General features: G+C 42.2%; 1 protein-coding gene across 3 annotated transcripts in view; it reads left to right on the forward strand.

Moving 5' to 3' along the window:
- FAM219A (family with sequence similarity 219 member A) overlaps positions 1–25249 on the forward strand; it is a 93141-nt gene continuing 67892 nt past the window's right edge. For 2 of the 3 annotated variants that reach the window (XM_058823713.1, XM_058823714.1), the window contains exon 1: positions 37–247. In XM_058823713.1, the coding sequence (XP_058679696.1) occupies positions 188–247 (60 nt within the window). In that variant the 5' untranslated portion in view covers positions 37–187. Of the gene's footprint in view, positions 248–25249 lie in introns of all 3 variants that reach the window. The other variant, XM_058823715.1, reaches the window with a different exon arrangement.

Genomic DNA, 25249 nt, shown 5'->3' on the forward strand with positions numbered 1-25249 from the left:
GGGCGGCGGCCGGACCCGGAAGCGGCGCGGCTGAGTCACGGCGGCGGCGGCGATGAGGCAGCCGCAGCCGCGGGCGGTGTCGTTGTCATTGTCGCTGTCGCTGTCCCCTCTCGGCGCCTGAGGAGCCGCCCGCGCCGCCCGCCCTGCTCCCCGTGCTCCGCCCGCCGCGCTCGGCGCCGCCGCCAAGATGATGGAGGAGATAGACCGGTTCCAGGTGCCCGCCGTGCGCGCCGAGATGCAGCCGCTGGTGAGGGGCGGGCGGGCGGGGCCGCGCTGTGCCCGGGTTGAAATGACCCCGGTGCCGAGGGGGTCGCGCACACGCCCCCGGGTGTCGGCGCTGCGGGCGCGGCCGTGCTGCCGTTATATAACGGGATGTCCTGGGCGCTGCCGCCATCGTCGGCGGGCCCGGGGCCGCTGCTGTGTCATCCCGGGCCATCCTCTTATCCTGCCCCTCGCCCCGTCCTCTTCTCCTCCTCCTCATCCTCCTCCTCCTCCTCCCCCGGTGTGTTCTGGAGTGCCGTCGGTAGCAGAAGCGGGCGGGGGCAGGCGGGCGGCTCCGCTGCTGCCGCGATGGAAACGCCGCTCCTCCCGGAGCATCCCGGGGTGTTCTCTGCCGCCGGGCACGGGAACGGCCTGGGGACGAGGGAGAAGGACCGGGGAGCCCGGTTGTAGGCGCTGGGGGCGGCTGGGCTTTTAATTGACTTTACAAGCTGGGTGAGGTGTCTGTGGAGGAATCGGGCGGTGTTTGTGCCCAGCCCGGGCTGGGAGCTGCGCGGAGCGATGCTCCCCGGGGATAGCGCTTGGGGTGGGTCTGAAGTTACAAGCGCTGTGAAGCCGCAGGACCTTCTCCGAGGATGATTTTATAGCCTGCTCTCGACACTAAACTGCAGAGAGGAGATGCTCATCTTGTGTAAAGTCCAGGTGTTCTGCAAAGAAACATCAGCCTCTCTGGTCCAGCCCAGTTGTAGCAAGATATGATGGTGGATTGGGCAGCAGTGATAGTAAGCTTAGGAAACAGTTTCCTTCAACATGGAAGAATTACAAAGAAACATCACCATCAAATTAGCTTTGCTCATATTAGATGATTTGTGCAAGGAAAGCAATCTGTGAGGGTTTGATGCCGTGCCACCGCATGTGTTTTTCATACCAGGATGTTTTTTTCACGTCATAGACACAATTATACTCAATTAATGAGCTCTGAAGAGCCTGACATAATGGTTACACTACTACATGGGACCCTGGGGAATCTTTCAGAGAAGGAAGTCTGCAGGCTCAGAGGACTTTGCAGAGGTGTAAGTGGGCAGGTAGAGTGGTCCTGGGCTTTTGATAGCTTTTGAAATGGGTTATGAAGGAAGGCCAGCTGGCTGCAGCCAGGGGAGATGCTAGACCATCATCAAGTAGTGCAACACTTCTTACGAGCTTGTAGCTGCATTGCTCCAATGCCCCAGGCTTGTTTGCGTATGTGTTGTGCCCCATCTGCCTGCCACAGACCTCTTGAATGTGTTTGCCCATTTCTGTTTTCTACCTGGAAGAGGTTCTGTTGTGTGTTCCCCTCCCCTTACTCCCATCTTCCTCAGTCTCTGCCTGAAGGTGTGTTATTAATAACCTGGGGCCTGTTGAAATACACTTCATCTTGGCATTAAAGTGAAAGCTGGATAATGAGCTTCCTTGCTCAAGGTGTTGATTCCTTCTGGCACCTGGAGTAAGCAATTCCCATCTCGGCATCTGATTGTGTGAGACAGGCATATGAATTGTTTGGGAAGGTAGAAGGAATTTCAGTGAAATACTTGCACAGTTCCTTTTGCAGCAGGTGAGGATAGGTTGTTGCTAGGTTTGTGCCAGCACTGAAGCACTTTTGAAATTTCTAATATATCAGACCATACGTTATTTAGAGTTGATGTAAACACAACCTTGGTTCCTTGTTGCAGTTAGTGTTTGTAAGAAGTTGAGAGCACCATAAATGTCTTGTGAACAGAAAAGCTCTTCAAGGTCTACAGACTCAAATTATCTTTCAGTGGCAAGAAATACATTTCTCTTATTGTGGGAGTGTTGATAAATTCTGAAAATATGCTTAGTTTGGGTTGCATCCTGGGTTTGGTTGTTTTTGTTTTGTTTTGGTTTTTGTTGGTTGTTTCTTTGGCTTCAAACCTTTGTGGTGGGCAAAAAACTGTCCATACAAGCTGATATGGGCTTGTTGCCTTCCCTACTTATTGTTTTTATATAGGAGACTCAACAAATGTGACAAGAATAGCCATCTTTATTTGTTTTATTGAAGCCATAGTAGTAGAAGTAGCAAGTTTGAAAAAGCTGTTGCCAGACAAAACAGTACTCTAAGTGTTTTCTAGAAAGTCCATGATAATAGTGGAAGAGTGGAATTTGCAGATACATGCATGTTTGTATGAACATGAACCAGGCAGAATCCAAACAGCATCTCTGGTCCAACCCAAAGAATATGATGGTGGATTGGGCAGCAGTGATAGTAAGCTTAGGAGACAGTTTCCTTCAACATTAGAATTAGAAAATTTTCACGAAGAGCTTTAACATTTGCATTAAAAAAATACTCTGAATCTGTGCTTCAGGTATTCAATTCTTTTTGACTACTGGAGCTCATAGTGAAACCTGTTGGTTTTGGGGGTCTTGAGTGTTCAGGGGTCTACACACACAATTGCTGTGACTGGGTGTATAGGATTTTTCCACAGGCATGGAAATGTTGACAGTGGTCTCAGAAGTGGGATGTAGCAAGTCTGGTACAGCATTTCTGGTGTGTTCCTCTGCTTTGTAGTTCCTGGTGTGTACTTTGCAGATAGGGACTAAATACTTGCAAGAATCCTTGCCAGTCTGGGGTTTCTCATATTAGCTTGTTTGGGTGATGCAGTTCTGGCCAATGCTGCTTAGTGCCATTACAGTTACTGTGTGTCTGTCACTCTCCCTCCCATTCTGTACTTTTAAGGTTGCAGTTTAAACGCAGTTAACAAATAAATCACTCACAGCCACTTGCTCACTCCCCTCCCACATCAGGATGGGGGAGAGAATCAGACAAGTAAAAGTGAGAAAACTTGTGGGTTGAGATGAAGACAGTTTAATAAGTAAAGCTAAAACCATGCACACAAGCAAAGCAAAACAAGGAATCTATCCACCATTTCCTTTGGGCAGGCAGGTGTTCAGCCTTGCCCAGAGAAGAAGGCAGGGCTCCATTACACCTGATGAATACTTGACAGGACAAATGCCTCCAAAAAAAATCACCCCAAACATTCCCCCCTAGTCCTTCTTCCTAGCTTTGTACGCTGGGCATATGGTATGGAATATCCCTGTGGTCAGTTGGGGTCAGCTGTCCCATCTGTGTGCCTGCCCAACCTCTTGTGCACCCCCAGACTCCTGGCTGGGGTGAGGTGAGAAAAGGCCTTGATTCTGAAAGTGCTGCCCAGCAATAACCAAAACATCCCTGTGCTATCAATTCTGTTTTCAGCACAAACCCAGAACACAGTAGCCACTGTGAAGAAAATGAACTTTATCCCTGTCAAAATCAGTACAAAAGTAGAGAATAACCTTATAATCTCTGGACTTACTGTCTACTTCCCAGTTTAAAAGCTTTCATTTCCAATGGTCTCAGGGAGAGATGCATCTGTCACTCTTTTCCACATCCAGAAAGCTGAAGTAAAAGTTTGTTTTTCATGTGTTACCTAAAGTCACCATGACTTGCCACTTAATCTGTATATAAAAATAAATGTTTCTAAACATAATTCCCTGCTAAAAGCAAACAAAGAAGGTCCCTTGCTTGATTTATAGAGTATACAACTAGATGAAATATTTTTTCATCGTGTTCCAACGGGAACAGGGTGTCCCAGGAAAGCACTGTTCCCTCTGAGTGCTGGCCAGTGTGTGGCAGGTCCTGAAATGAGGTTTGTGAAGCTAGGGTTTGCTCAAAATCCTGAACTTTGTGATGTTGACCTGCATGCATACTTTTGAATGTCTGTTCATGGATAAAGTGTCATCTTAGCTTTTGATGTCTTTACACTGAACTCCAGGACAGCTGCTGCTGATCTGCCTGGAAACCATCTGACAGGCCTCCTGGTCTGCCCATCTTCAAAATTAAAGGATTGGCTTCTCTTTGGCATGTAGCAGCTATACCTTTCTTAGAATGCAGTCTGAAACCTTTCTGAACCCTTCCACCCTCCAGACCTGCCACTGCCACTTGTGCTATTTATTGATCAGCTGTCTGTCAGGGGTGATAGTACACTAATGTCTGGTGTCTGCTGGCAGCACATCCTGACAGTAACCAGTGCTTTATTTACAGACCAGGGACAGAGAACCTGACATGGCTTTTTGCAAAACTAAGTTCTTCAAAGCTAAAATGTCTCTGATTGGGGAACATTGTCTCTTTGACAGCCTTGTCCCACCGAGGTCTCTGTTGGCTTCCCATTGCAAGGCTAAGGGCAGCACCCAACTAGTGCAGGCTGGACAAAGCCTGCCAGGATCTCTGGTTGCTGTAAGTTTCTCTCTGCTGATAACAAGTCAGATAGGGATTATGTTGCAGAGCTGAGAGGTGTTTGGCCTGCAGGTTGCATGTTGGCTAGGTCTGTCATGTGTGCTCTCCAGCACTTCACATTGGATGCAGTGATGTGAAATTAATGAGGTGGGCAGTCATTTTCCTCGTCTTTCCAGCTTGTTTGGATAAGCATTGTGAAGTCAGGCAAGCTGGCTTGGCTCTGTGTGACCTCTGCAAATGTGTTTTGAGAACTGCTGGGTAACCGATGTGCACCCAAAAAAGAGGTTCAGCTCAAGACTTAATGGGACAGAGTTGCTATGTGCAGATGGACAAGATGGCATGCAGTACCTGGTAACCTGGATTAACCTGGTTAAACATCATCCAGTTGTCAGATGGGATGAGGCCCAGTGTTTCAAACCTTGGAGAGACACATTACACTGCATATTTTGATGTTGTGGTACAATTCTGTACATTTTCATCCTGGAAAAGAAGACAGACTGGTCACTGGCACTTTGTCACATTCATGTCATGCCTGTCCATTAAAATGGAACTATTTATTCTGATACAGATTTCCATTCTTGTATATTGGTCACGTTTGGCTTCTATTCTAAAAATCTCTGCCTTTTCAAATTAATATAAACTAATTTACAGGGTGTTCTGTTTACTCCTAATGTTGTGTGTCATGCCATCTTTATCAACATCATGCAAGCTCATCTGCAGGAATTCTGTCCTGCTAAGATTCTGTTCATTTCCAGCTCGACCTGTTGTGATCCTTCTGCCCTCACAGAAAGGTCTCTCTGCCTTAGCTGCTGGGTAGAGGGTTATTTCCAGATAAAATCAATTCAGGGTTTGCAGGGACGTGATGAGGCCTGAAATTCATTATTTCTGGGACACTTACACTGGGGAGATAGCTTTCTTGGCTGATGGAGTTGGTATTTGATGTCTTAACTTCCAGCTAGTCAGTTTTTCCTGGTCTGTTGGTGGTGATGCATTTGTTATGATGATTTGTTTTCTAGCAAGTTTTTTGCTGGTAAGGTTTCCTAACATAAAATTCTTATTACAGTGGTAGATGTTAAAGGCAGAGAGAGATGAAGGGAAACTTGCACAGTGAGGATGCTGCAGACAAAAAAGAAGTAAAATTTCCTTTGAAATAAGAGTGGCTGGCCCTGTAGTTGTGTGTAGAGCCATCTTTTCTTCAGCACTGGAGTCTCACTGCACATTCTCCCTGTGATTTTTAAATCTGTGTTTTGGACTGTTACCTAAACTCTTGCCAAACCCTTAGAATTTTTGTTAAAATGAAACGTGCCGAGCACACTGCAGTGGAGTTGTATCTTGAGTCTGTTGGAACATGGATGCCTCCCGAGCCCGTGTCTCTTGCATGCACCAAGCCCTGGCTGGCATGTGATGGCAGAGTGACAGGTGACAGTGTTGGATCACACGTTGCTCCTATAGACCAACACAGGCAGTTTCTGTTCTTAGCACAAAAATGAAAGTAGAGTAAAAGTGCTTTTGCTTACATGGCATCAGTACCACTTTTCCCAAGAACGCATCTGTCGAAGTGCAGCAGCTTCAGTGGAGCTTTGACACAAACTTCTAAGACTTTGGCTCACTTTCTGAAAACAGCAGGAAAGCAGTATTTCAGTTTCCTGGTTTTCAGCCCACATGAAAAATGGGAGCTCTTTCCAGAGAAATTGGGCTGGTGGTTCCTATATCTCAATCTGAATCATTGTGCCTGGCCTGGTTCCTTGCCAGCAGGGGCCTCAGGCTTGTAGCTCTAGTTATGAGGATGACAGCCAAAGTAATGGTTTTGTTCAGCCAAATCCTACAGTGATGCTGCTGGCTCTTCAGCTGAGATGCCAAATCTGCACCAGTTCTGAAAGTGTAAAATTTTCAGAAATTTTGAAGGTACAGAAGATGCATTTATGTACAGCTTTGTTTTTTAACATCAGAAGAGAATGAAAATAAATTATATTATCTACCTTTTTTTTCATGCTTCATTTTTTTTAAAAACCTGTAATTTTAGTCAGCAGAGAGTATGAGTGCTTGGCATGCTTATAAAATCTGCATTCTTTATTTCTGCAAAATACTGCCTATCTCACCTTAAGAAAGTTGTGCTGCATGCTAAGATCTCCCTGTAAAATGAGGAAAATGAAGAACAGAAAACCAAAAGTAATTACAGCAAAATGAAATGCTGTACCTGTAGGGCTTATAAATAGTATGTTAATATAACATTAGGTCTATAGTGCAGGTACAAAAATCCCTCATTTTTCTAGAAGGAAAAAGCTTCTAAAATGAAAATGTCATCCTTATATATATTCATTGTAATGTAGCCCAGGGGTTACACAGCTACTAGTTTTGTAAATGCTTATAGTACATGAGATTTGTAATGTTGCAGGACTGTGGGTCCTGAAAAAATTGATTTCAGATAATGCTGCTTTTAGTTATACAGCTTTTTTTTGATGTGCTGTCATGTCATCTGTAACAGTGGCCTAAAGACTGCCTCCCTGAATACTTCAGTTAATTGGAATTCTGTCCTGTCACTTCCCTGTCCCATGTCAGGCCTAAGGTGCAGAGGTACAGGAACATTTTTGTTACCACCCCAGGCCAGGCTAAAACTCCAGCAGTAATCCAGCACATTCTCCCAAAGGAAGCTGGTGAGGGATGTGCTGCTATGTCTGGAGGATGACCTGTCAGGATATGGGAGTGTGTTATGGCTGGCATGCTCCTTCTTCTCTGCTTCTTTGTGTAAGTTCTGACTACAGTTGTTCTGTCAGTCATATTTGGAAATCTCCTTCTGAGTGAAGAAAGGTATTTAAAAGGGGGCAGTGAACTCCATGAACAATTAAATCTGCACAGTCCACTCTTGGGATTCTACCATCATTCCCAAGAGCTTGTGAGCTGTAGCATGATGTTAATACCTACTCAGACAGCAATTTCTGTGCTGATATAGCTATATCCTTTCTCTGCCAGGTAGTGGCAGGTCTGTAAAGAGACAAGATGAGGAAAATTCCAGGGTGAGAGAGGAGAAAAAGGCATGCCTTAATTTCTGCAGGACTTCATTCCAGGAAAGCCCTTACCTTACCAACAGGGCTGTGACCTGTCTGGAGGTACATTTTACTTTTGGTGGAATTGAAGCCTGAACTTGATAAGGATCGAGGAGGAGACCCCATTACCAGTTTGGTCTGTGGGCTAGAGGATTAAAAGTTGGCTAACAGCAGGACTACTAGTTAGTGACAATGGCGTACCTGTTTCTTTAGACATTTTAAGATCTTGGCTGCCTTTCAGCTTCTGCGTAGATCAGTTGTTTGTCACTTTCCATAGGCAGTCTGTAGAAATGTATTTCCCCTCACACACATGCCATACATCTCCAGTGAGGTCTTGTGCAGTTGAGTATAGGATTCCGCCAAGGTTATTCTGTATCTGGCACTATAAAATTAACATTGTAGTGATGCAGCCACTTGCCACTAGTAAAACCATCAGTTCAGCTCAAAGCATTTGTAGTCTGAACCATTATTCTTTGAATTTTAGAGAGTCATCTTGTGCAACGGATTAGTGTCCATTTTGTGGTAAGCAGTTGGAAGCAAGCATTTGTTTCATTGGTTTGTCTCTGAGTATTACTGAGTCAGAGTGAGTGAAATTGTAGGTGGAAATTTGCTTGATTTTGAAGAGTAATTGCTGGCAAATCTGCTGAACTTTTGGACACATCCATCACCAATTCACAGGATAGCAAGGCTTTATCACATCAGGAAACTTCTTTGCAAAGAAGTGCTCTCCTAAATACGTGCAGAGTATTCAGGCTTCATCCCAACTGTTTTTACTAGGTGAGTTGCAGTCATCTTAGTTGTGGACTGAGAAAAGTGTATTTTTAGTAAAGTTGAAAGTAGCACATATTGCTTTTGTTGAGAAGAGCCCTGGCTCTCTAAAGATGGATAAGACCTTATTTCCTTATTTCCTATACAGAAGGGAAAAGGGAGAGTACTGTTTGTTTCATCTTAAAAAGGTATTCCAGCTGTAGTGGCAACTCTGCTGGGGATTCAGCCTCTGCTGTGAACAAGTTACCTTGTTAGAACATATTTAAATTCTTCCTGAGCCAGCTAATTTCTACTGCATAGAACAAAGTCGTTTGCTATCAAATAACTGGCCACCAAGTGACTCCTGTAACCCAACACCATCTGCCTGCCAGAGTACATTGCTTAGACTCTGTGTGCAGTGCTGAAGCAGGTAGAACAAACATACCTCAGCTCTCTCCTCAGCCTGCTTCCAGAATAGTCTGTGTTAGAGCTTTTCTGAGGAGCTGCTATTTTGTTCAGCATCCAGAACCATCAGACATGGATTGTTCCTCTTTGGACATGGTATGGTGTCTTGACTCATGCTTGTCTGACACTGCTTTTTCTTAGTTTCTTTTCAGTTTCCTTTCTGAGCCGACTCCCATTTATACAAGCACATCTTTTGGGCTCTGCAGCATTCAGTCTAATATTCCTTTTCCTAAGCCAGGCAGAGCAGCAATATTCTAATGATCATTTCTCTCTTGCGTGCTTTACTGACTGCATGAGAATGTCAGTTAGTGATTTCGTACACCCATATCCAAGCAAAATGTTTACCTAGGTTATTTCTTGTTTCATGTTTTTGCTTGTGTGTGGCCCTGGGTGAAAACCAATCTTGGCCTTTGCAACAATGTCAGAGTTGCTTATGCTGATGTAATTATTGTTTCCTTCCCTATTCCCTGCTGAATTTGGGGCAGGATGGTTTCTCTTTTTTCAGCAAGTTTGCCAGAGGCATTGGAAGTACTTTTTAGCTGGGATGAGATAGCCTGCTTTGGTGGTGGACTCTCATGCTCCTTGTTTTGAAACAGATGTTTTACAGCTTGCCAGTAGATCTTTTTTACCTGGTGGACCAAGCATTTTTAGCTCCCTTAAATGCAATTAAATCTGTCTCTTCATCAGTTCATCATTTCACTTTTTTTGCATCATTAATTGTGGTGATTTGATATTTTTTGAGTTTCTGTGCTCACCTCTGTGATGGTGTCTCAGGCTTAAGAAACTGTTGCTTTTTCCCTTTAAGTGAGGAAGTACTGCAGTCCCTGCAGAAGAGCTCATTGGCAGTGTATTGCAGTATTGAAAAGAACCTGTTGGTTAAACCCACATTTGTAAATTCAGGAGAGTAAATTTGTTTACACTTGCCTAAGCTCTTTTGGCTTAAGTCATGTCCCCAGACAGTGAACTGTTCACGTTTCACTCTTTGGCTGATATACCAGCATCACAGCCGATTAATGATAGGGCAAGGGAGGCAGATGGGACTTCCCATGTTTTGAGCCAGCTAGTTCTAGGAAAGCAATTTCTTGGGGTTGAAGCAGAAGGTCTAATATCTGTTAGAGAAGAGAAAGTAAGGGGATTCAAATCAAATAATGAAGGTCAACAAAGCTAAGTGTAGAGTCTTGCACCTAGTGAGGAATATGTACCCGTACAGGTTCAGGGTTGAACTACAGGAAAGTGCCTGGGGGTTCCTGGTTAGAAATCTCTGATTTAAAAGGCTTTTACCTGTAGTGTTTAACATAGTAGAGGAAAGTACTTGTAATTTTAATACTCATGGGTCTTATCCTCATTGGTAGTGACGCAATTGTAGGGCCTAATTTCTAATATCAAATTTGTTTTGTTGTCATTTGTTAAGTAGCTTGATGTATAATAAAAGACAAATTTTAAAATTTCTGAAATTTGCAGAACCTGAACATCCAAGGAGCTGTTTGAGCATACTGACCTGAAAAATGAGAGAGGGAGGCAAGGAGGTGGGCATTGCATAGGGTACATGTTGGTAATTGAAATGAAAAAATGAATAGGAATGTTCTTAACCAGAGATGGCATTGCAAAGCTTTTTTTCTGGCAGAATCTTGTGATTGGCATATTGTCTAAAAACAATATACTTATTTGTATGAAAGCATGACTTTTTTCCCAACAACATGCACGTGATGCAAATGAAAAATACTCTGTCTGCGATGACCAGAGCAGACTCTCCAGCTGAACACCACATACAGATTGTGCAATCACTGCTTTGTCAGCCAGTGCATGGAAAGGGGCACTCATGGTGATGGAACAGAACTAGAGAAGGTTCAACCTTCCAGACTTCACTAGTTTGGAGCAAGGGCCTGAGGTGTGCAGAGAAATGTACAGAGCTCCAGTGCCAGTCCAGGGGCCAGTTCTTACTGCACAGCCTCCCCACTGCAGCAACACTTCCACTAATGCTTCTGTGGGACATCTTTGTTCCAGAGGCAAAATAGATTAGCATAAGTACAGCCTGCCTCATCAAAATTATCTGGTGCCTTTTTAGTTGTGGCATTGAGCCCTAGTGGTAGTAAATGTGGAATTATTTTGAAAGCACAAGGCAATGCACCATACCTGAATCTTGTTTCTCACAGCATCTGTCTCTGGAATATATGTGGAACAAAAGAAAGCCTACATGGGATCCCTTGAGAAAAGCTAGGGTGTATGTGGATAAGATGGGAATGGAAGTGTGTAATAGGGCTTTCACAGGATCCATGTGATTTGAAAACAGCAGAAAAAGCTTTCTTTTCTAAGCCTAGAATTCTAAAACTTCAAAGGATCTTGCGGGAAAATTGTTTTGTAGGCCAGGGAAAGACTTAACCATTCCTCTCTGCCCCTACCAATCTCTTTTGGGCCTGTGGGTCTGTCTAGATCTCTAATCTTAATTACCCTATTTTTCCCCCTTATTTAAGGGGGAAAAAGGGAATTGCAGTTCTGAGAATAGTAACAGGAGCAGCATGTTCTCAGGCTCTGAGGATGGAGGTCACCTAGCCCAGTGGAGCGTCTAAAAGCTGCACTACACGTTGGGTTCTTGGCAGTTGATAAGCCAAGGAGAAACTGCTGGGTTGTGATTCCATTTCTGTTAATGTATGTGTCAAAAGTCAGATCAGCTTCCAGTTTTGATCACTGCAATTAGGGGGAGATGGGTATTGTTAAAGGAGTTAGAGCAAGTCCAGCTCTTCTTGAAAATATGTCATGACACATCTGTGCTGAGATTTAAGCAGCGGGAGTTGCCACTTACAGCATTCAGGATGCTAATATAAAACCTGAAGAAATTGTCTAGAATTCTGCAAAACATTAGCCATTCCTCTGCTGCTCTGATGAAATAAAATGTCATACTGCTCCTTGTTTTCATCATTTCCAGCAGAGCCAAACCCTTTGGTGGATGTACCTTAGAAAGCATATCACAAAAGCAGTTCTGTGAAAAGAATTTCTTGTACTTCTTGCAAAAATTAGGGTAAAGTGATTGTGAAAATAGCTGAGATGATCCATGCTGTGCATGTAAGAATTATTATAAAGCAATTATCTGGTTATGGGAGAATATTTTATTTGGATTATGTAGTTACATAGAATTTATAATTCATGCTTTCTTCAGAAAAGAAGTTCCCCTGTGCTGCAGTGGGAAATGTCAGATATGAGCTTTTATTAACTCTAAGGTTCTATATTTGCAACACTGAATTCTAAAGATTAATCACTGAATTTTGGTAAAAAATTATTTCAGTTAGAGTCCAATCCAATAAGAAAAGTTTGTCCCACAAGGTTAACTGCCAGCACTTAGAAGATCAGAGGTGCTTCTGTACTGACTTTTAGAGGAGCAGTGCTTTCTGCTTGGTTTGTGACCATAAGTTGTGCTCGATTTAACAAATGAGTGAATTAGGTGCACACTTCGACTCTTTTCAGTGAGTGGGACCCTGATTGTTGGATCTGCATATGGAGATGGAGAACATATTTACCATCTCTCTCTTCAATGATGATCTGAAAACCAGTATTTCATGGTATCAACTCCAATAGTCCCCAAATTTCCCCTAGCTTATCCAAATGATGTACCCTTGAATCAATATTCAGTGGAATGTGCATAGCAGTGCTGGTTTTTGGAAAGCGCAGTAGCTAATGTCCTAGGACCTCGCTGGAGGAGCACAATTTTACTGGCATAAGAGGTGTGTGTTTGATGCTGGCTCATTTAATTTCCTCCTTCTTATTAAGCCATGGATATTTGACAGTGGCTGTGATTCTGAATGACCGTGGATAATTCTGTAAAAAAGCTGTGACGCTCTTCTGTCATTGCAGATTTACTTGATTGCACAAGGTCCAAACAGCATTTTGCAAATCCTAATTGCTTTGAGGATCAAGCATTTTATTTCTGGTTTCTGATTTGTCTTTTGTGCAAGATTCATCAGAATACAGGAATATGTAATAAATTTCTCTCAGTAGATATGTAGGACCTCAAAACAGGGTTGTGATGCATCTTTGTCAACTCTTTTTTTCCTAGACCAGTCAATTAGGTGTTTTGAAAGATTTTCAAATGGCCACTGAAGTCTGGCTTGCTATAGTAATTAATAACTGGGAGAAAGCTAGATGCTTTTTACCACAGGTATCTCTCTGTTGGTAGATTTTGCAGAAGCACCAACTGGGAGACTTTGCATAAATTCAGAACTCATTAACATCACAGGGAATTGCCAGCAGTCAGTTGCAACGGTGATAACATGTTCATGCTGACAGAGAACCAGGAGGCGTGGATGAAGCAGGTCTGCTAAATACCACTCCAAGCTTGACATTCTGAAGTGTATTAGACCCTTGCTGAGTTTTTATCCCCTTGATATTGCAAACTTGTTCTTTTGATTTAGCAGGACTGAAGAACTTTGTCTTAGTAGTCTGAAGCTGTACTTCAGGCTGTGGTCTTAATTGATAAACATGACAAATCCTTTAATTTTTCAGGGCTGAAGTCAGTTCGTTCTTTTTATTATGCAAAAATAGAAGCGCTCTTCCTGGGCATTACTAGGGCATGGGATTTAATTCTGCTGATTGCCAGTGATAATAAAAGCATAACATTCAGCTTAACTGGTAAATCGTATGAAATTTAATGATGGTCACTTCCAAATGAGTACCTTGGAAATTTCAGCAGTCCTCATTTAGCCTTTTATTTTCTGAATTAACAAACACAATGTGTCTCATCAGTTTTTAGATGGATCCATGCCTGTTCTTCAAAGACAGGGCTGCTTCCCTGGCACACTGTAGTGCTGCCCATCCTGTATTGCAGTGCCTAGTGGATGTCCTTATGGATCTGTCACTGCCACCAGAATCAACTTCAAAATATTTTTACACGTGTGAAAGTACCATCCTTTACTCCATCCATCCTCCATTAGTTCTGTTAGTTGCCATTTTGTATTGCTGGGTCAGATTTTTCAAAATCTATTGTCATCCTTCCCTGAGTTTCCAAGTTTTGCTGTATTTGTCAGCCTGATCTTGAGTTATTGCCTCAAGTGTTTGCCCACAGCCAAAGTCTATTGTAAGCAAATATTGTAGCAAATAAGCCCTGCCTGAATTAGAGTCTTACTGTGCATCAGATGGTGCAGGCAGTGCTTGGATGGTGAGCACACAAAGCACTCAACCAGAGCTGCTTGGCTAATTTTGGAAGGTTCCTGTCTGAAGGATGGGACTGTGCCATGGTCACTTGAGTGCTGGTGGAATGTCCTTCAGAGGGCAGGGGCCACCTAACAGACATGGCCTTGATAGGGTAGAAATTATGTGTGGGTTGGACCTCTCCTAAATGGTGTCAACAGTTCAAGTTAGACACTTCTTAAAGGCTGGAATGACCAGATGGATGTCTTCTGAAGTTATTTTAAAACTACTTGCTTTTGTCTTGCAGAAACTTTAAATAACCCTGGAAGTATAAAAGTTTAAAAAGAGGAGTTATTGCATCTCATACAAGAACAGGCTATGAGAATTGGGATTGTTCAGCATGGAGAAGAGAAGGCTTTGAGGTGACCTAATTGCAGCCTTCCAGTACCTAAAGGGAGCCGTCAAGGAGGATGGAGAGGAACTTCTTACAAAGGCATGTGGGGACAGGACAACGATGAATGGCTTCAAACTGAAAGAGAGTAGATATTAGATTAGACATTAGGAAGAAATTCTTTGCTGTGAAGGTGGTGAGATACTAGAACAAGTTGTCTGGAGAAATTGTGAATGTCGCATCCCCAGAAGTGTTCAAGGCCGGATTGGATGGGGCTCTGAGCAGCCTGGTCTAGTGGAAGGTTTCCCTACCCAGGGCAGGGGGAACAAGATGGAACAAGATGATCTTTAAGGTCCCTTCCAACCCAGGCCATTTTATGAACCTGTGATGACTCTGTGATTTAGCATTTCCTGAGTATGTCCAGTTTCTACTTGTTAATATTTACACATATCTTGGTAATTCCTCTAAATTAGGATGGGAAAAGGACTTAACAACCAGCGAGGCTTATTTAAAAATTCTTTTACTGCTTGCTGGAGTGAAATAAGTGGCACTGTAAACCTGGCCCTCCTTCAGTTTGGCAGATCACCTGGAAAACCACCAGCTATGTCTAGCTGTTTCAGCCTAATTAATGTTTTCTGATTAGAGTTCCTGCTCTGAAACTCAACTGGATTTGTATCAAAAAAGACCAAAAATTTTATTTAGGGCAGAGGGGTATGCTAAACAACGAATGCACATCAAAAAGCTCTAAATTGAGAACTGTCATCTGGGATGGAAGGACTGGTGCCTGAAATCTCAGGATCGGTGATGAAGGGGAGGAGAGAGAAAAACATCTTAAGGATTCTTAACAAGCTAGTACCTCCAGGTCAGTGGATGTCTCTGTATTGCTTTACTCAGCCACAGGTGCAGATCTTTCTTCAGAACCGGCTGAAATACAGCATGATTTCAGTTTCACAAAGCTAGTGAGCTGCTGATAAACCTGCACATCCCCCAGTACACTGAAGATCTCTATCAGTCTCTTTATATACCTTGAAAAACCCAAACTAAACAGCCAAAACCCCAAGCCATTTCAAAGAGTTACGTACCTTTGAGTAAAGAGGTGGAAGGAATTCCACTTGTTATTGAGATTTGTCTCTGTCCTGTCTTGCATCATAGAGTTGTGCTCTGTAAAGGGCTAAAAAACATGATTAACCAAATCTCCTAACCTTGGTATTGTTTTATGTTACTCTGAGTAACTTCTGCCTTTACCACTATTTTTTAACAGAGGTCTCTCCTCTATGGTGTTGATAGAATTCTACCACCAGCTAGGATGATTTGATGTTGAGTAGATGTTTTTCTTTCAACTTTTCTCTCTGGTTTTCTTTCCCTCATGCATCTGACGTCAAGAAATAAAAAATAAATGAGCAGCCTTTACCTTTTGTTTTGTTCCAAACCTCAACTAGTAGGTTTATGGGAAAAGCAATATCTTTCCTTGAAATCTGCCTTATTATTATTATTATCAGGTTGGTATGATGGAATGATTGAGATTCTTACAGTTGCCAGTGCAGAGAAAATTAGTCTTTTATGTTGCTTTGAGTTATTGCAATAACTTCTTCTGGTAAGAAGGATGTACCTAGTCCTCCTTGAGATGCTGGTCATCGCTCTGTTTTTTCCTCAGATGGTGGCTTTGGTACTGCAACAGGCTTTTGTTGGCTACTAGATGTTTCTCTTCCAGAAGTACTTGTAGTGAGTAAAATATTAGAGGTCCAAGTGTCAATGAAATTATCTAAAAGTAATACTGTATGACATTGCTCTGGTGAAACAGAAAGGGTTTCATAGTGCATTGGCTGGCAGTAATTACACACACACATTTCAATTTAAGGAAAACCAGCTTGTACACTACAGTGGCTGGTTTGTAACATCTTCAGCATGTGTTTAAGCTCAATTTACACAAATATGTAAACTTAGCTGCCTTACCCCTGTTGCAGCATTGCTGTGTGCTTCTGTCACTTGTTCCACAGCAAGTTTTATGGTCACAGTCTCTGACCTCTGAATGTTACAGTCAGAGGTGACTTTGTGAACATACACGCCAGGAAACATCACAGGACAGGGCACCAACCAGCCCCAGTGTCAGCTGAATTAATGCTGCACATTGAGGGACTCTTGAGCTAAAGCTTGTGATAACAAACCTGTGGTTTAAAGCTGGGTTAAAAGTTGCTGGTGAAGCAACTGGCAAGGAGTCCTTCTATTTGTCAGAGGAGTTGCTCTTAGAAGTCCTTATCTCCATCTCATAACCTGGACAAGGATTTCTATAGATTTAGCAATGTTTATGGTGCTGAGCTTGGACTTTTCTCACTAGAACTCGGCCACAGGGCAGCCTTTACTGTGCTCAATGCCCCTTGAATTACAGAAGTAGCAAGAACAACACCAGTATTATTTAGAGTGCTTTCTTAAAAATACTTTCCCCGTATTTTATATAATGTGCCAATGGCTTAATGTGACATGTCCTATTTTTAATGCAAACAGCTCCCTTCTGGATACCCAATGTTAACTAGAAAATGGGCTAGAGATACAGCAGCTTTCAAGGCTTGGTATTTAGATTGGAGAAATTAAGCTGCATTACAGGGTTCAGTGAACAGGAACATGGGCTGCCTCATGGTGGCTTTGTTGCGGGCTTGCCATCTGGCTAATTATCCAGCGGATGGTGGGAGGCCTGTGTGGTGGTTCCTTTGCTACCTGCAGGCCTCTGACAAGTTTGGGTATGCTGGAGTACTCAAGTACTTGAGGGCATGCAAGGCAGAGCCTTCCTGCAAGCTGTTGTTCTGCTGTTTTGGCATAGCAGGTACACAAGTAGCAATTAGAGTTGGACTAAATGATCCCTATAGGTTCCTTCCAATGCAGAATATTCTGTGGTTCCCTATTTAAGCTAAAAATTTTGCCAAAGCTCCATCCACTATGATCTGTTGAAGGGATGAGTTATAAAATCAGTGCAAAAATCCTTATTCTCCAAATTGTTTGGGTCTATCTGTGAACCTGTCTCTACCAAAGAGCTACTGAAAAAAGGATGAACCTGGACAACTGGTGCTGAAGGGGTTCAGTTATGTCCCAAAATGTGTGGAATGTGGGTAAGAGTCACAGAAACATCCTGATGAGCCAAAATCAGTAAAAAAAAATTCTGGTCAAGACCAGAGACTTTTTGCCCAGACTTCCAGGAAAGAGTCTCGTGCTCCTCTAGATTGTACTTTGTAAGGTTTAAACTTTTTATATGCAGTGTTGATCAAGAACACTGCATATAGAAAGTATATGCAGTGTTCTTAAAGAAAGAATAATTTTGTGATGCTGTACCACTGTATCTTTAAATATTCTCAGGTTTGGATGTTAGAAAATAGCTTTTGAACCTGATAGTTGTACATAAATGTCAGCTCTGTATCAAGAATAAACATCTGGTTGGATGTACACTTGGTTAATATTGATTAAAATTGCAGTCTCATTTAAGCAGAGTCTGGCAGTACTGCCCTTTTATTGCTATGGGCAACCAACATGATGTAAACTCACCGAATATTAGATTTATATTTAGTGTATCCATTGTCTTTCTGGTACAAACAAGGTTTCTTCCCATAGATGAAGAGAGTTCTGACTGCCCTTTGAGGACGCTGAAGCAATGCTAACAAGATCAGGGATTTTAGTGTCTGTTCTCAACTGATTAATTTTTTAAATGTCTTCCCATTGTGGAAGAAGTTTTCTGTTTAAGTCTGTCTTTCCTTTGCTTCCTGGGGTGGTCGGGGACAAATGCATTGGAATCACAAAATGCCCATCTTCTGTTTTTAAGGGTGAAACATGGATTTGGGTTTCGCATTTCAGCAGTTTCGCTGAGGTTCTGGCAGATCTCCCATGGAGGTATTGGCTTTCTCCTAAGAAATTAATGCAGATGAGGGCAAAACAAGACTAAATTAATAAACTGTTCATGTGAACTTGCCACTGGAGCTCGGCAGCTGATGACTCTCTTAGAAACAGTGGGAATTCTCCAATGAAAACAACTCAAAGAAAAATTATTTCTATCCTGACTATGAAACACTGTAGGCAACCTTACAGCTCTCGAGAGGTAGACACTTGTGTTCTAGAGATGATCTCTAATGTAATCATGCAGCATTGATTTTTATCTTTCTAGCCTCTGGTTGTTCTTGCTGAAGTCATGGTGGGCAGCAGCCAACATGGGCTTAGAAAGATTCCTTTGCAAGTGTGAGGTCAACATCCTCTGTTCTTCCTGAGCAGCAGTCCTTTTGTTCTTCCTGACGGGGTGTTGTTACAAGCTAACTTGTTACAGGACCCACAGTTCTGAGATTCTTCAACTTTTATTAGGCAAGAAGTATATGAATATGCCTTTATCAGAAACAAAAATTATTTCTATAACAATTTCTCTCTTAAAATTGTATGTTTTGTCCATGTCTTTTAGCTAGCTGGGATGGAACTTTTTCTTTCATTTTTAGCTGTGTGTTTTTTATTTTAGTGAATTTCTTAGCTCCTGGAAGGAACCTCCTATCCAGTATGCAGTATGATGTGATCTGTTGGTTTCTGGTGCTGGCTGTTACAGCCACATTAGAAAATGAATGGGGATATGATGCTCTTCTCCACTTCCAGGAATATCTGAATGCATCCGTCCTGTAACCACAAGACTCCAGCATCAAGTAGAGATGCCTGAATTAATGTTAAGCTGAGCATCTCAATCCAGACATGCCAGCATGAAGCCTTCCAGGACTGCATTTACCACCCCAAAAGTTGGGTCATTTAGCTTTCGGTGAGCTTTGTGCTTTTTTTGGTGAAAATATACCTCAGGTAACTTGTTTAAAACTAAGTGGATTTGTCTTTCAGTTGCACTGCACTAACTCAGATAGTACCCTCAGAGCACTGAAAATGTTTTAACCACTTGAAAGAGATTTGCCTCTAAGCTATGCAAGAGTTACATCCTGGTCATGAAGAGGTTGTATTGCCTCTTGGACTTGGGTCTTCATTTTCTAACAAATTCCAGCTGCTTCTGTACAGGTTACTTGTGGAGAGAGAGCCAGGAGGGAGATTACTTGATGTTCACTTATTTGACTGCAGTTTTATGTGTCCTAAAGGATGTGTTTTGTAGGTAACTACAGGGGTTGCAGCATGGAAACCTGACTACAAGAGGCTTTGTTTAAGAAATAGGGGAGAAAATGTGATTTCCCTTTACAGTTACTTGCTGAACTAAACTGTAACTACATTTCCAAGCAAATTCTAAGTGCTACTGCATACTGTATAGAGCTGTACATCTTTCTTATTCGTTTAAGGCAGGGATTACAGGGGGCAGTCTGTAGAGCTTTTGCATATTAGCAGGACTGCTAGCTATGCTGCCATGTTTCCTCTTTAAAAACTATCTGAAAGGTATTTTGGGAAGAGGATTTTTTGCATCCTGCAGCTGTAGGGAAAATTAGCTATGTGGATTGGTCTCTGGTATTTGTCCTGTTTTTTCTTGAAATAATTTTACTCAATAAATATTTTTCAGATGGTTTTAGTGTTTTCTATGACTCCTATGCAGCCATGATGCGTTGGGCTCTGAAAAAAACTGGAAACAATGGAAGAGTTCAGCAATGCCCCCATGAAAGCCATCAGATCAGAGTTTTAAATTACCTATATGCCTCAACTGTGTCTATAAAATAAGTAAGTCAGTGGGAGGACAAACAGTGATTTAAGATTTTGCCAGATGATTGTGGAGGACTAGGTTCACAGGAGAAACTACATGGGTCCTTTTTTCTAATAACTATTTGTTTCAGGACAGAAATATCAAATGTAGTAAATATGTGAGCTGAAATAAAAGTCTCTGCTAGACCATTGCTGTGTCAGTGTGTTGTATGGGAAAAAAGTATCTAAAAAGTTGGTGCCAATTCATTGTAGTATAGATGTGCCTTAGTGCTGGCTGAGAGCTGCAATGCAGGATTTTGTTTCTCAGGACAAGTGACCCCAAAGGACTGAACATGCAGTGTCATTTCCTGGCCAGTCTCTCCATGACGCAGCCTTTTCATTCCTGGACATCCATGCAACTGTGCTCAGCAGTTCAGATTTTCCTGCCCTGGGAGTGGGTTTGGTTGAGATTAAGACTGATTAAGATGCCACTATTTTGCATGATGGTTCTGCAGATCAGCTAGTTTGCTTTCAAATGTATCACCAAAGATGCCTGTCCTAAGCTGCCTTCTGCTGCTGCTCCCCCACATTGCTTCAGGTTGCCATGGGGCGAGATCTTACTTCAAATACTGGGATAAATCCAGGTGTGCTTGTGTGCAATTCAAGGCTTCTGCCCTTGGTGTGAGGGCCACCAGGACTTGTGTGTGTGTGCAAGAGACTGGAGATGAACCAGCTAAGGGAAGGTTGCAGTTTCCCAGCAGAGGCTTGTGAGGATGTTTTTGTGTGACAGGGTGTACCTGGGACTACCTGAGATGTGACACAGGCTACTTGTGCAGCAGGGCACAGGGAAAGGGACCCTGGAGAACTGCAAATCAACAACTCATCCCATCCATCAGGCACACACAGAAGAGGGAGCCACAGGCTTGTTGGGTGTTCAGTGGGATGGGAAACAGCAATTAGGCTGTAATTAGGCAGCAGTAGCACTGATAAAGAAGTGCCAGAGGCCATTGACTTCTAACAAGGTTTCTGATAGAAAGATACAGCCCATAAAAGTCAAATCTTTTCCGAGGTCAGAGTTTCTGAAACCTTGGTAGACACAAATCTGCCACTAAAATCTGGTAAAATGGAGTGAGCATTTTAGGGAATATTAAATACAACACTTCAGGTGGTCCTCTCAGCACAAACTTCTTTTTCTAAATTCAACATAAATTCATCTCCCTTTTCAGAGTTTTCAGAGAGAGGCCTCTGTATTCTGCTGATTTTCCTGTCCCTGTAAATTGGGTTACACAGTCCAGGCTGGCCCCTTCACAGTACAGGTATAGAAATCAACATGTTAGAAACCAAAAGCCATTCCACCATAAAAATATGCCTTCAAATTTAAGCAACTTCCAGCTTTATTGGCCACCTTATTTTAAATCACACTTGAGAAATTCTTGTTGACACATTCATGGGGAGGTAAGTCACTCATTTAATCACTTAAAGCATTAAAGACTCTGGTTTCCTGAGACTTGCCTGTTCTGCTGTGCATTTCCAAACACCTGGTTATCAGCAGAACAGAATTCAAAAGCAGAAAGTGTTGTTTTTTGTGCAAACACTGAAGACTGCAAATTGGTTTTCCCTCTTCTTTGAATAAACAGTATTACCTCTGCTTCTTGAGAAAAGCAGGATCTGGTTAGTTGTATATAGAAGTGTCCTCTACCAGTCTGAGCACACACTTCTGCTCCCTGGAAACAAAGAGAGAGGCTTCAAAAGTGTCTGGTTAGTTATTAGCCTGTTTTCTTGACAGTTTCCAACTTTTATTTTTTGTTAAACCAGCCACTTCTGGAGTTCTTGTGTGAAAGACAGTCGAGCAGAGAAACACTTTGATATCAAAGTGCAGAGAAGGTTTCAGGGAATACTACTACAAAATTGGGGAATGTAGTGGTTACTACACGTGCTTTTTAAGAGAGAGAGAGAGAAAAAAAAACTTGAATTTGAAATTTGGATTATGATACTGTTGCTCATTGCTGCAGTCTCTGCCTAGTGATGTCTTTCAGGTAACAGGTAATCACATGGAACAACCGCCAATTTGCTGGCTAACATAATTGAATTCAATTTAAAACATGTGATCAGCTACTTTAAAGATTTGAGACAAATATTTCAACCCTTGTGAAAGAAACTTTTGTTGTATATTAAAACATCCAGAGAACCAGGGATATCCACACTTCATGGTCCAACTAGCAAACTGCACAAATCACTAGCTGAATGCAGGGTGCCTAGATTGGACATGCAAAACCCCAGCTTTTTTGGTAATTCACTTCAGGGACATGAGAAAGATTTTCAGTTTATTAATAATAATTTCACAATTGGGAATTTGAGAGAAGGGAAGAAAGCTATTTTTTTTTTTTCAATCAACCCATGACAGAAAACTGAGGCAGAGACCTGTTTCTGACGTCTTGTTGATTTGTAGTCAGAAATTGGATCAATTTTGCAACACATTGCTTCAAAATGGATTTATAATCTTACATGTGCAGGATTTTTAAGGCTTGTTTTTTATTGCTTTTTGAAAGCTGTATTTGTGCACTATACCTCCACTTTCTGTTCCGTAATTTCAGTAGCAGAGTAGGAATTATGGGGGCAGGATACCATATTCATGTTATTGTGATACCAGAGTCTGGAAAGCGTAACAACAGATGATTACTTTCCTTTGCAGACTGATACCAGTAGCAGAAATAGTACCAGTAACTCTAGATTTAGTGGAAAAGTGAAAGTTAACCTTGTCTGAAAAATGAAGAAGGGCCAGTCATCAGAGTAAAAACTAATGCATAAATGGAACATTAATGACTTAAATTTATGTTCCATGCTTGCTGATTTTATTTTTAAGTCACTGATGTTAATAGGGGTATAAATCACCTAAACTCATCCTTCTATCTTTACCTTGCGATTCAAAGCAATGAAAACCAGTGCTGCAAAGAATATACTAGAGGGAGCAGAGATGTGTTTTCCCTGGCCATTTCTGTGTAACAGGTCATTCTGCCCTGGTGAAGCCTTGTGCCTTCATGCTCTTCTGATCAGTACAGTACAGCTTAGTCTCCAGTCTATTGTTCTGTAAAGCTTATGGAGCGTTCTATTTCAGCATGTTCTCTTGATTGAGTTTCTGTTGTTTTCATTAATAAATGTGTATTTGAACTACTTGCTGTTTCATAAAGCTCTTTATAAAGACTCGACTATTCCAACACGGCTGTGTTATTTCTCACCATAAGATAATGTCTGTTCATGCAATCACTACAAAAAGGAGAATAAATTTTCCTTCTAGAATTAGCTTCCCATGGACCAGCAATCACTGTGTTGTTGTAGTAGTGTCTACATTATTGTAGTATCTTCATTCAATAGTTTTGATCCTAATCTTGAGCCATCAAGTTTTTCAGTCCTGGCTTACTGCAGTGCTGGTAGAGGAGGCTGAAATTTGGGGGGAATCTGAAGCCTGAAAATCCTTCCCTTAGCATCACCATAGACACAGTACAGTGTCCTGTGTGAAACTGGGTGGAAAGGGTCACAGCTGTGCATAGGGCAGGCATGTTTTTCAGGGAGCCTTTCTTGTGGAGTCAGCAAATTTTTACCAGTAACACATCTATGATTCAAAGGCTAATTGATCTGAGGAAGTGAAGCCTTTCTGGATTCTCTGTAAGAATTAAATACTTTGAGTGGGTAGTACAGAGCAAATAAGGAAGAGAACTGGGTGTAAAGAGCTGGAATTCCAAACTGCCAAGAGTGAGTTGCCTTCCCAAAATTTCAAGCAGAGAACGGTCCTGACTCATAGTAGTGGTGTTCTTCCAGTTTTCTGACTGGGTTAGCTTTCACCTGCCATGGTGGAAAGCTGCTCTTTTTATAAGAGCAACTCAGTCCAGGCCTGGATGGTCATTGTCCTGTTTCATATAGCATTACTTTTAGTTGAAGTGGTGCAGGTCAAATCACGCACTCTCTGACACTGCCAATTCCCTGTTTGCCACAATATGGCTGCAAGTCTTTAACAGCACTCAACAGTTCAGTTCTGGGTGTGGGAAAGGAATCTGCCACAGGATTACATTGCACACTACTCACCAGGAAGATGTTTCTAAAGGACTAAAGTGGAGTATGTTTGATCTAGGCCATTAAGATTTGTGGATTCTGCAATAATATTTTTAGAACTGATTTCCAAATGCAGAGCCATGCTTTAATTTCTATGGAGTACTGGTCAGATGACCCTTGTAAATGCACGATTGAGCTTGAAAGAAGCACATCTGTATCTAATGAGTCTAATTAGAAATTTAAAACCTGCATTTTAATAACTTCGGGTGAGTAGAAGAGGACTTTAATCAGAGGCTGTGTCTTTATGTGTGCGTGGTGGGGAAAGAGAGAGAAAACATGGCCCTGAGAAACCTCTCACTAATATCTTCCAGTTTTTTTAGGCAAGTGCACAAAAGCCCATGAAATTTCGTTTGATCAGTATTGTTCAGATTTCTAGAGATAAATACTCTCAACACTCTTCCCTTATCTTGATTGGAATGCAGGTGAATGCCCAGAATGGCACTGGTTTGCCCCGCTTAGCTGTGGGGTAAGTACTACTTTGAAACACCTCATTTCCTGTGTGTCAGGAAAATGACAGCGTATTTTCAGCAGTATGTGGAAACGTGGAAGTGTGTCATGAGGTAATGATTGGAGTGCAGATCCTCCCTCCATGACACAGTTTGGTTGCAAGGGTCAGGAGGGTTGTGTACAGTGATCTGTCCATTTCCTCTTGACATACGTTTTGTTGTCTGATACAAGCCAATTTCAGAGCTCTTTTTGAAAGATGACTAAGATGCCATATTTCAGGGCTTACTAAAAAACACAGCGTTAAAGTAGAAGAGACCCAAATGAGTGTCCCATTGTAGAAAGGATGAGCAGAATTCAGGCAAGCTGGGGTTTGCATGGGAGCTGCTTGCAAAGTGGACCATGCACTCTGGGTCTGAGCAATGCTTTCTCTTTCCTGACAGTGGTGTTGTAGGAGGGGTATTAAAGGGCAGGTAAACAAATCGTTATATAACCAAGTTTTCTTTAGTTTTCCTAGTCAGTCTTAAGAGAAAAAATCAGGCTATGAATTGGTGTCATCAAACAACCACCAGATAATAAGGCATGAAGCGTGTTAACAAAGGGGGAAGTTTGACCACAGGGTATCTCAGCACTTGGAGTCAGAATGGTATGAAATGGTTCAGAAAAGGCCCCTGAGAGCATCATATGTTGTTAACTTTCATCTTGTTTTTCAGGCTGTAAGCTTATCCCTTCCACCCTGTGCATCAGTTTCTTTGTCCCTGGCTCTCTGATGCATCTCCTATTGTCCCCAGTAGCCCAATGTTCCTGTATATAATGGTTGTCAAGGTT

Source organism: Ammospiza caudacuta, chromosome Z, assembly GCF_027887145.1.
Source record: "Ammospiza caudacuta isolate bAmmCau1 chromosome Z, bAmmCau1.pri, whole genome shotgun sequence".
Lineage (NCBI taxonomy): Eukaryota > Metazoa > Chordata > Aves > Passeriformes > Passerellidae > Ammospiza > Ammospiza caudacuta.